This window comes from Gorilla gorilla, chromosome 2 (assembly GCF_029281585.2).
Source record: "Gorilla gorilla gorilla isolate KB3781 chromosome 2, NHGRI_mGorGor1-v2.1_pri, whole genome shotgun sequence".
Classification (NCBI taxonomy): domain Eukaryota; kingdom Metazoa; phylum Chordata; class Mammalia; order Primates; family Hominidae; genus Gorilla; species Gorilla gorilla.
The window spans coordinates 196,066,288-196,078,561 of record NC_086017.1 but is presented as its reverse complement, the minus strand read 5'-3'; the positions used below and the strand labels follow the sequence as shown (position 1 = coordinate 196,078,561).

Sequence of the window (12,274 nt, the reverse complement as noted above, 5' to 3'; positions counted from 1 at the left end):
GCAAGAGGAAGAAATAAAAGGCATCCAAATTGGAAAAAAGGAAATCAAACTGTCCTTATTTGAAAATGACATTATCTCATAGATATGAAAACCTAAAGACTCCACCAAGAAACTGTTAGAACTGATAAACGAATTCAGTGAAGTTGCTGGATTCAAAAATCAACATTCAACAATCAGTAGCATTTCTACATACCAATAACAAACTATCTGAAAAAGAAGTCAAGAAAGCAATCTCATTTACAAGAGCTACAAACAATAAAACAAAATACCTAGGAATACATTTAACCAAGGAGGTGAAAGACCTCTATATGGAACACTACAAAACTCTGATGAAAGAAACTGAATATACACAAATAAAAAGACATCCCATGCTCATGGATCAGAAGAATATTAAAATGACAATACTACCCAAAGCAATGTGTAGATTCAATGCAATCCCTATCAAAATACCAGTAACATTTTTCATAGAAATAGAAAACACAATCTTAAAATTCATATGGAACTACAAAAAATCCCGAATAGCAAAAGCAATCCTGAACAAAAAGGATACATCTATAGGCATCATACTACCTGATGTCAAAATATATTACAAAGCTGTAATAACCAAAACAGCACAGTACTGGTATGAAAACAGATACACAGACCAATGAAATAGAACAGAGAACCCAGAAATAAATCCACATATTTGTAGCTGACTGATTTTTCACAAAGGAGTCAATAATATACATCAGGGAAAAGACACCCTCTTCAGTAAATGGTGTTGGGTAAACTGGATATCCATATGGCAAAAAATGAAACTAGACTCTTATATCTCACAATATACAAAACTAACTCAGCATAGATTAAAGACTTAAACGTAAAGCCCACATGCATAAAACTACTGGAAGAAAATATAGGGGAAATACTTCAGGACATTGGTCTAGACAAAAATTTTACAGTTAACACTTCAAAATCACAGGTAACGAAAACAAAAAAAGACAAGTAGCATTATGTTAAACTATAAAGCTTCTGCACAGCAAGGAAATGATCCAAAGAGTGAAGAGACAACATGTACAATGAGAGATAATATTTGCAAACTAGTCATCTGACAAGGGACTAATATTTAGAATATATAAGGAACTCAAACAACTCAATAGCAAAAAAGAACTAAATAATCCAATTAAAAAGTGGGCAAAGCATATGAATAGACATTTCTCAAAAGAAGATGTCAGCCATACGAATGGCCAACAGGCTCATGAAAAAAATCTTCCAACGTCGCTAACCATCAAGAAAGTGTAAATCAAAGTCATCACGAGATATTACATCACACTTCTTAGAACAACTATGATAGAAAAGATCAGAGATGAGTCTTGCTGAGGATGTGGAGAAAAGGAAAGCCTTGTACATGGTTGGTGAGCATGTAAATTAGTACAGCCATTTTGGAAAACAGTATGGGGGTTCCTGAAGAAACTAAAAACAGAACTACAATATAATTCAGCAATCCTACTACCGGGTATTTATCTAAAGGAAATATATTGTAATCAGTATATCAAAGGGACACTTGCACCCCTGTTTACTGTAGCACTTATTCACAATAGCCAAAATATGGAATCAACCTAAGTGTCAATCAACAGATGCATGGATAAAGAAAATGTAGTAAATATATACAATAGACTGGTATTTGGCCATAAAAAAGGATGAAATCCTGACACTTGCAGCAACAAGGATGGAAGGAGAGGTCATAATGTTATGTGAAATAAGCCATGCACAGAAAGACAAATATCGCATGTTCCGAATTACATGTGGGGAGCTAAAAAAGTTGACCTCATGGAGGAATAGAGTAGAATGGTTACCAGAAACTGGTAAGGATGGGTGGGGGGATGAGGAGAGATTTGTCAATGGGTACAAGCATACAATTAGATAGAATTTTAATAAGTTCTAATGTTCAACAAAACAGTAGGGTGATTATAGTAAACAATAATTTATTGCATATTTCAAAACCGCTAGAAGACTCAAAATATTCCCAACACAAAGAAATGATAAATGTTTGAGGTGACAGATATCCTAAGTAACCTGATTTGATCATTACACATTGTATGCATGTATCAAAATATCACATTAACCCCATGAATATGTATAATTATTATGCATCAATTAAGAACATTCTTTAGTTTTACTTAAGTTTCCTATGGGAAGCTGAGTAATATACATATATTTTTTGAGTACTATATTTTTAAAAGCAAGCATTATTTAATGCAATTTTACTAAAATTATATCAATCTAGGCAGACAAAAAATATCTAAAGTTATGTTCACCAAATGATAATGATGGTTATTTCTGAGTGACGGGATGAATATATTTTAATTAAAAAAAACCCATTCTTCTGCATAACTTTCTATATTTCACGATTTTTAAAAATGATGAGTATGTATCATTTCACAGACAGTTTCTTTTAATAAAGAAAAGCAATCACATTTATGTAACTAGGCTTGTTATACACAATTTACATTCTAAAGACTTTTCATAATTTATGACCTTGAAAAATTCTGGACAAAAACTTAAAGGAGAAATTTACTCATCTCAGAAGAACAGAAAATATGCCATGATTTATTGTTTTCATTGTAACATGTATGGCTAAATATAGATATATAATTAACCTGTTCCCCATTTCAAAAACCCAGGCATTAGAAAGAGGCCAGGCAGTGTCAAGTCAGAGGCCTGAGCCCTGGAAGGGCAGGCGAAGAGTTAAGCCATATCATGATACAACTTTACTTCTTAAAACTATTGCAGAATTTAACTATCAAATCACATCTCGCCCCCTTAGTTTCTGCTTCACTGCTGTAACTCCCACCTTGCACCTGCTGCTCAACGATACCTCCTTCAGTTTTGTTTTCTTCTTTTGTGCCATCTGGGATCTGTGATAGCAGTGGTTCCAACCTTGGCTGCACATTGGAATCATGAAGGGAGCTTTAAAACATGGTGGTGGCTGGGTCTCATCCCCAGAGACTTTAATGTAATTGACCTGGGGTGCAGCCTGAGTACTGGAATTGTTCAAAGCTCCCCAGGTGACTCTAGTGTGCAACCAAGGTTGAGAATTACTACACCATAGGCTTCTTTAACCTTTCTTCAGCTTTCTCTGCAGCCCTTGAGGGCTTTCCTCCAGTTCTTCATGCCTACTTTCACCACAGGGAATAGAGACGATGATAAATGATGACCTATCTCTGGTGCAACTACATGGAATACACAAAATCTCAGTCCAAAGAGAACAGGCACATCTAGTATCATGCACCTTAAGTTTTGCAGCACAGCCAAACCACGAATATAAAGCCTTTGGTGAGAACAAAGAAGCCACACACTCTTTATAATAACTTCGGGAGTCTCCTACTCCTGGGAACACTAAGAAGTGATTAAAATCCACTTGAATTAAACCCGGGTGGCTGAGAGGGCAGTGGAAACAGAACTGATTCCTAGTTTCAGACAAGTACAGGCTTTTTTTTTTTTTTTTGAGACGGAGTTTCACTCTTGTTGCCCAGGGCTGGAGTGCAATGGTGCGATCTCAACTCAACGCAACCTCCGCCTCCTGGGTTCAAGCGATTCTCCTACCTTAGCCTTCTGAGTAGCTGGGATTACAGGCATGTGCCACCATGCCCGGCTAATTTTTTGTATTTTTAGTAAAGATGGGATTTCTCCATGTTGGTCAGGCTGGTCTCAAACTCCTGACCTCAGGTGATCTGTCCGTCTCGGCCTCCCAAAGTGCTGGGATTACAGGCGTGGGCCACCATGTCTGGCCAAGTACAGGCTTTTAAATACCTAGACAATCATTCTCCTACCTCACGTTGCTGCTGGTTCAAATTATGTGAATTTCTCTGGCAAAGAGCAATGGTCTCCACCATAGTATCTTCAACATCCTTCAATGAGGGATCCTCTCTGGTATCTAGATTTAGAAAAAGTGTAAACATCATTTAAGGATATGTTGCTGATAATCTCAGAGCCTCTGTGAAATGTTAAATTTTTTTTTCTTTGCATCGCCTTCATTTTCTAGAATATAATAATTAATAAAACCTGATGCTAATGTTTTATAGATTAAAAAACAGATTATTCTGTGAAATAAGAGTTTCCCACAGAAATGTTTTACATTCGTAGGACAGATAAAGCACATCACACTTAGCATTTCAATATGCTATGGAAATATGGAAAATCCCCAATCATCTGTCTAAGGATTAGTTACTTGAGAGATTACCATTCACCTTTCTTGGTATACTATCTCTTCTTCTGCCTACTTCTTAAATGTAGATATTTCCCCCAAGATGCTATTTTAGGTCTGTCTTCATTTTCTCAATGATTTCAGCCATTCTTGTTTCAACTCTCATATCTTTGTTCATAACTTTCAAATACACATCTCCAATCTTTATTCCATTCAAAATCTACAGGTTGAATTTTCTAATGAATCTAAGACATTTATTTCCACATGGATGTCCTGCAAGCACTTTCAACTTTATATGTGCAAAACCCAACTTATTTTTCTCATTTCAAATCTGCTCCTCCTCCTCCATTTACAAACCAAGTTAATGGAATCATCATCTTTAAGTCAACCAGTTTATAAATCTTCATCTTTGGTGCTTCCCTCTCCTTCACCCCACACATTCAGATAACTTGCGAATATTTGTTGATTCTACTTCTGTGCTTGCGTATGACCACAACTTTTACCCTGGTGGAACTTTTCATCACCTCGTCTATGCTACTGCAACAGTCTCTTAGTTGAACTTTTGGCATCCCAATCTTGCCTCCCTCATTCTCTTTTATACTGTCACTAGGGTTCTCTTAAGCACAAGTTCAAACAGATCATTCCCTTCCATAAAAACCACCAAGGACTCCTAATTCTGAAAAATAGAATGTAAGTAAGGATCTGACACTAAGTAAACAGAGCAAAGACTTGGGCTCATCTCACCCTCCGTGCTCTGGTGTTGTTGCCCTACTCTTTTTTACTCACCGATTACTAGTCAGGCACGTCCATGTTCATGTTTTCCTCAGCCTAAAAGGTTCTTCTCCTGCTTCTATCAAACTCCTATTTATCCTTCAAGTCTTTCTTCGAAGGTTTTCCACAAAACTCACTGGTTTATGGGTTACAAATAGTTCTGTAATTTTCCACACACCTTAGTCACTCTCAGTGTACCTTTTATGACACACCATTCTACTGGTACTACAAGGTTTTATTTACTTATCTGTCTCCTTCAGGAGACTAACGTTCTTTGTGCGGTGGGTAGGGGAATCTGTGTTTTAGTAGTCTGTGTATAGCCCATAGGAACAAAGCACAATTAGCAAATCCTCCCAAATACTTAAGCACACTATCAAAATTGAATAGGAAAGTAGATGGGGCCGGTCGTGGTGGCTCATGCCTGTAATCCCAGCACTCTGGGAGGCCGAAGTGGGTGGATCACCCTGAGGTCAGGAGTTTGAGACCAGCCTGGCCAAGATGGTGGAACCCCAACTCTACTAAAAATAAAAAAATTAGCTGGGTGTGGTGGCTGGTGCCTGTAACACCAGCTACTCGGGAGGCTGAGGCAGGAAGAATTACTTGAACCTGGGAGGCAGAGGTTGCAGTGAGCTGAGACAGCGCCACTGCACTCCAGCCTGGGCAACGGAGTGAGACTCCGTCTCAAAAAAAAAAAAAAAAAAAAAAGTAAGAAAGTAGATGGCAGGCATGAGACTATTTCTGGAAAATTTATTTTCACTGGAATTCAAAACACTGCCTTTGCAAACATACCACCTGCAAATGATTGTAGTGATTTTGGGGGAATGCTCTTCTTAATTTTTTTCTCAGTCTTTCATGTATTGTCTTGAAAAGTTATTTTTGGCTGGGTGCGGTGGCTCACGATGGTAATCCCAACACTTTGGGAGGCCGAGGCGGGTGGAGCACCTGAGGTCAGGAGTTCGAGACCAGCCTGGCCAACATGGTGAAACCCCATCTCAACTAAAAATACAAAGATTAGCTGGGAGTGGTGGCACATGCCTATAGTCCCAGCTACTCAAGGAGCTGAGGCAGGAGGATCACTTGAACCCGGGAGGTGGAGGTTGTAATGAGCTGAGATCACGCCACTGCATTCCAGCCTGGGCAACAGAGCAAGACTATCTCAAAAAAAAAAAAAAAAAAAAAAGGGGGGGTGGGGCTGGGTACAGTGGCTCATACTTGTAATCCCAGCACTTTGGGAGGCCGAGGCAGGCAGATCATGAGGTCAGGAGTTCAAGACCAGTCTGACCAAAACGGCAAAACCCCGTCTCTACTAAAAATACAAAAATTAGCCGGGTGTGGTGGCACGCACCTATAATCCCAGCTACTCGGGAGGCTGAGGCAGGAGAATCGCTTGCACCTGGGAGGCAGAGGTTGCAGTGAGCCAAGATTGCGCCACTGCACTCCAGCCTGGGCAACAGAGCGAGACGCCGTCCCCCCAGAAAAAAAAAAAAAAGTTATTCTTATAACACTAAATTTTTAAAATTGCCACAAAATGTAACAAACATAACCAAACTGACTAAACACATACTGACAGTACAAAAATGTTAATTAAGTGTCCAGTTGAACTATCAATATAAGAAAGTCAATCAAGTGTTCACTGACGTTCCAAAAAGATTTACTGTAATACCTGATGATCATAAAACAACATAGACCCTATCATCTAGGACCTTACTACAAAAATGTAGGTAAGTAATCTACAGAGAATTAGGGAAACGGTATGTTAGTGAAGTGTGTGTTCCAAGGGTCTCTAAGACACGTGTGTTAAAGAGGATAATGTAAAAATCACCCACCAAGAGATTCCCTGATCTTCAGGAGGGCTACTTTAAAAACGTCCAGGAATATGAAAACAAACAACCCAATTAAAAAATGGGTAAAGGACTTGAATAGACATTTCTCCAAATAAGGTAGATAAATAGCCAAAATACTCACGAAAATCATCACTAATCATTAGAGAAATGCAAATCAAATCCATAATTAGATACTACCTCACACACATATGGATAGCTACTATTAAAAAAAAGAGAATATAAATGTCGGAAAGGATGTGGAGAAATTGGAACCCTTGTGTACTGTTGGTGGGAATGTAAAATGAAGCAGCAACTAGGGAAAACAGTATGGCCATTCCTCAAAAAATTAACACAATTAATGCTTGATCCAGCAATCCCACTTGTGGTTATATACCCAAAAGAATTGAGAGCCAGGTCTTGAAGAGACACTGTACATTCATGCTCATAGCGGCATTAGTCATAATAGACAAAAAGTGGAAGTGGCTCAAGTGTCCATTGAAGGATGAATGAATAAATGAAATGTGGTCTATACATACAACGGCATTTTATTCAGCCTTAAAAAGGAAGAAAATTCTGACACATGCTGCAACATTTATGAACCTTATGGTAAGTTAAATAAGCAAGTCACAAAACGACAAACACTATATAATTTCATTCATATGAGATAGTTGAGTAATCAAATTCAGAAAAAGAATGGTGAAAAAAGAAAGTAAGATGGTGTTTGCCAGGGGCTGGGAGGAGAGGGGAATAGGGAAGCTGTTGCTTTATAGGTACAGATTTTCAGTTTGGGAGATTAAAAAATTTGGAGGTGGATGGGGGTAATGATTATATAATAACGTGAATATACTTAATGCTACTGAACTGTATACTTAAAAATAGTTAAAATGGTAAATTTTATGTTAGGGTATATTTTACCCATAATTTTTTTTTTTTTTTTGAGATGGAGTTTTGCTCTGTTGCGACACCCAGGCTGGACCGCAGTGTTGCAATCTCCGCTCATTGCAACCTCCGCCTCCCAGGTTCAAGCGATTGTCCTGCCTCAGCCTCCCAAGTAGCTGGGACTACAGGTGTGTGCCACCACACCCAACTAATTTTTGTATTTTTAGTAGAGACGGGGTTCACTATGTTGGCCAGGCTGATCTCGAACTCCTGACCTCAGGTGATCCACCTGCCTCGGCCTCCTAAAGTGCTGGGATTACAGGTGTGAGCCACCATGCCTGGCCACCACAATTTATTAAAATAATTTTTTTTGAAATATCAAGGAATATGATGAAAATTTTGTATTTGCTGAGGACAAAACCACTCAAGATACTAAATTGTCAACTTTTACTGCTTTGGGTTAAAACTGTATAAAGTCGGTTTGGAAACATTGGCTATGTTCAATGTCCTACTAATTAGAAGCTCTGATTTGCTGTTGTTTGGCACATTAATTTTTAGGATGTTAGTTATATACCTCATTTAAACATAACTAAACCATACTTTTGTTATAGCAAAAGTATAAACAAAAAGATAACCAGCCTAGCGTGGTGGCTTATGTCTACAATCTCACCACCTTTGGAGGCTGAGGTGTGCAGATCACTTCAGCCAAGAGTTCAAGACCAGCCTGGGTGACAGGTGAAACCCCATCTCTACAAAAAATACAGAAATTAGCCAATGTGATGGCATGCGCCTGTAGTCCCAGCTACTTGGGAGGGTGAGGCAGAAGGACTGCTTAAGCCTGGAAGATGGAGGTTGCAGTGAGCCAAGATTGTGCCACTGCACTCCATCCTGGGCAACAGAGCGAAAGCCTGTCTCAAAAAAAAAAAAAAAAAAAAAAAAGATAACCAACAAACAGTGCCTAATTTTCTGTATATTTAACTCCACCGAAAATTAACATCACAAAGCCACAATGGTTTCTATGATTTCCTGTTGTGAACTCTTGAAAATTAGCTAAAATTTGGATCCATGTTAAAATGAATAAACAGTAATTATGCATATATGCAAGTGTAATTATTACATAATAAATGCAATTTATTAAACATCTTTTAAAACATGGGGTCCATGGATGAAAAATGTTGTAATTATTTTCAAGAACTTACTTTCACCTTGATGTGTTACCTCTTGAAGTTTGCTTTGTAGTCTCTAGGAAATAAAAAGAACATAGGAGTTAAAAAGGAACACTTTATAGTTCTACCCACCCAATACTTGAATTAACATATTTTAAAGGTAAACCCCTCAAAACTACAAGGTTATTAAGAACAGTCCTTTACTGTCAGTCAGAAGTAAATTCTTCTGTTTATAGAAAGTACAGCTAGCAGTATGAAAAGGGACCCAAAGATCAAGTAGCACTCATTTTGCCCACCTCTGCTTCTGTCATCCCACCACAGTCACTTTGGATAAGGGAATCCAATTCATATTGGGTGATATAGTTTGGATATTTGATTCCTCCAAATCTCATGTTGAAATGTGATTCCCAATACTGGAAGGTGGGACTCAGTCAAAGGTGTCTGGGTCATGGGAGTGGATCTGTCACGAATGGCTTGGTGTGCCCCTCTGTGGTAATGAGTGACGTCTCCCTCTATTAGTTTACATGAGAGCTGGATGTTTAAAAGAGCATGGCACTCCTCCCCCAACCCCACTCTTGCTCCCTCTCATGCCATGTGACACGTCAGCTCTCCTTTACCCTGGCTTCCTGAGGTCCTCACCAGAAGCAGATGCTAGATGCTAACACAGCCTGCAGAACTGTGAGCCAAATAAACTTCTTTTCCTTAAAAATTACCCAGCCTCAAGTATTCCTCTAGAGCAACACAAAACAGACTAATATACTGGGTTATGAGTAAAAGGGGTGTAATATACTGGGTTATGAGTAAAAAGCTTATAAGCTAAAATCATCAACTACTTCCTCTCCGTTACCTCATACCATATGCAAATGATCAATAACTTCTCAAATCTATCCCTCTTCTCTCCATTGCCACTGACACACCCAGTTCAAGCTCTCATAGACTCATACCTGTACCATTGCAATGGCCTCCCAAGTACTGTCTGCTTTGTTTTACCTCCCTCTTCTCTGTATCCTGCCTTCCATCCCCCAACAGTCACCAGAGTAGTCTTTACGAAACAAACATCAAATCTGTTTCTTGCTTAAAAACCTTTATTTGATCCCGTGTGACAAGAAGACTAGCTATAATTCTTTAGCATGTCCAACAAAATCTGTCCAAATCTGGACCTAGCCGTTGTTTCTCGCCTGACCTGCCTATATATTACACAGCGGAGCCCTAGTGAAGCTGCTGGCACTCTCTTGGTCATCCATACTTCTTTGCTTTGTATTCCTAAACCTTTATGAATGATGGCCTCATTCCCCACAGAGATCTTCTGTTTCTCCTCTCATCAACGTCAGAAATACTCTTATTTATTCCTTAAAACTAGGTTCATGGTATTGTCAACAAATAAATTGCAAGAAAAAGAAAGAGGTATAGGAGTAATTTACAGATTAGAAGAGATTAAGAGCCTACACAAAGCCTCTGTGGATGATTCCTCCTGGCTTATTTTAGAATCATATGGCTAGAAAGAAACGAGAAGCCAATATGGAACATTTTAAAATATAAATATGATATCCCTAATCTATTCCTAGCCACACGACAATATTAAAAAACACAACAAAACAAAACTGCTACGTCACTTCACCCATCAGGATGGCTACTATCAAGAAAACAGAAAGTGTTAGCAAGAATGTGGAGAAACTGGAACCCCTGAGTGTTGCTGGTAGGGATGTAAAGTGGCATAGCTGCTATGGAAAACAGTAGGGCAATTCCTCAAAAAATTAAAAATAGAATTGCTATTTGATCCAACAATTCTACTTCTGGGTATATATCCCAAAGAAATAAAAGCAAGAACTCAAAGGTGTTTGTACACCCATGTTCACAGCAGCATTGTTCACAACAACCAAAAGGTAAAGCAGCCCAGGTGTCCCCTGAAGGAGGAATGGGCAAACAGATTGTGGTATATATATAAAAATACTTGTCAAAAACTCATCAAATAGTACATTTATGACTTTTTTTTACTGTTGTACATTTTACCTTTTAAAAAAGTACCACAAAGAAATATTAAACTCTAGTTAATGCTATGCATGATAAAAATATTCAGGGGTAAAATATATTACGGTCTGCAACTTGCTTTGAAACATAATTAAGATGGATTCATGAATGAATAGAGGAATAGACAGAAATATGATGAAAGAAACATAGTAAAGTGTTACCTCTAACATTATTAGGAAGGCACCATGAATATCTCCTTTCTTTTCCAATAGATAAGCAGTGACTTCATGAAGTTGATACTTCTGAGTAATCTAGGAAATAAAAAAGATAAATATTTTTATTCACCAATCTTGTTTGTGGAGTGGGAAGATCCCATTGAGGATGAAAAAACTCATATGATAAATAATGAATTTATACCTTATTAGTATGATATTTTACAGTATAATATGCAAATAACTGACTTTCTAGTCATATAGTAGATCATTTGGGAGTTCTAACTGGACCAAATTCACTCATTTTTTTCATTTATTTATTTTAAAAAAATGTTACACACCTGAATTAGGTACACACACTGGAGAAAAGCTAACTTATATACATACATACTAACAATACAAACTAGAACTTGATCAAGTATAATTATTAAAAAATTGAAAATGACAATGAAAACATTACACATCAACTTGTGAAATATTAATAAAAATTAATAAACAAAATCTCTAATTAGTAAAAAAAGAAGTATCAGTTAGGCTAGGGAGAAAAAAGGAAAAAAGTACAGAAATGACAGCAAAGAGAGATTTCACAAACTCCAATGTAGCTTTTTTGAAAAGATTAACAGGTTAGAAAAAATGTTTATTAGAACAAATAACACATTAACAGTTTAACAGAACAAAGGAAAAAAACATGATAGTCTCAATAAATGCAGGAAAAGCATTTGGCAAAATACAGCACCGAATCATGACAAAAACAAAACACTCTTACTCAAACGGGGGATAACATTTTCTTAATAAAAATTATCTACCAAAATCCTATGATAAATACCATATTTAATGTAAAATATTAGATATGTTCCCTTTTAAATCAGGAACAAGGTTAGAAGTCATACTGTCAGTGCTTCTATTTGCCAATACCTTAGAGATCCTAGACATCCAATAAGAGAAAGAAAAAACTACAAGATTGGAATTAAAATAAAACTGCCATTATTCTTATTGTCATAAAAATCTAGAAATTGAATTTTAAAAGAATTCTTCCTGGTTGCTCCATACAAAACAATGTACAAAAATTAGTAACATTTTAAAACAGCAGCAGCAATCAATATAGAAAGGTCATCTTGAAAAATCTCCTTGTACAATATTAACAAAAACTATAAAGTAACTATGAACAAATTTAATATGTGCAGGAACCTTATACAAAAGCTATAAAACCTCACCAAAGAGCAGAAAAGGCAGTTTAAAAGGCATACATTTTCCTGAAAGAGAAGAATCAAC

The 12,274-nt window shown here is 37.3% G+C and overlaps 1 protein-coding gene across 2 annotated transcripts in view; it reads right to left on the bottom strand.

The window, feature by feature from the left end:
• VPS8 (VPS8 subunit of CORVET complex) overlaps nt 1-12,274 on the bottom strand; it is a 239,072-nt gene that overhangs the window by 75,183 nt on the left and 151,615 nt on the right. For both annotated transcript variants that reach the window (XM_063704436.1, XM_004038141.4), the window contains exons 37-39: nt 11,012-11,101; nt 8,856-8,898; nt 3,810-3,913 (exon numbers count right to left, since the gene is read on the bottom strand). In XM_063704436.1, coding sequence (XP_063560506.1) covers nt 3,810-3,913; nt 8,856-8,898; nt 11,012-11,101 — 237 coding nt within the window. The remainder of the gene's footprint in view (nt 1-3,809; nt 3,914-8,855; nt 8,899-11,011; nt 11,102-12,274) is intronic.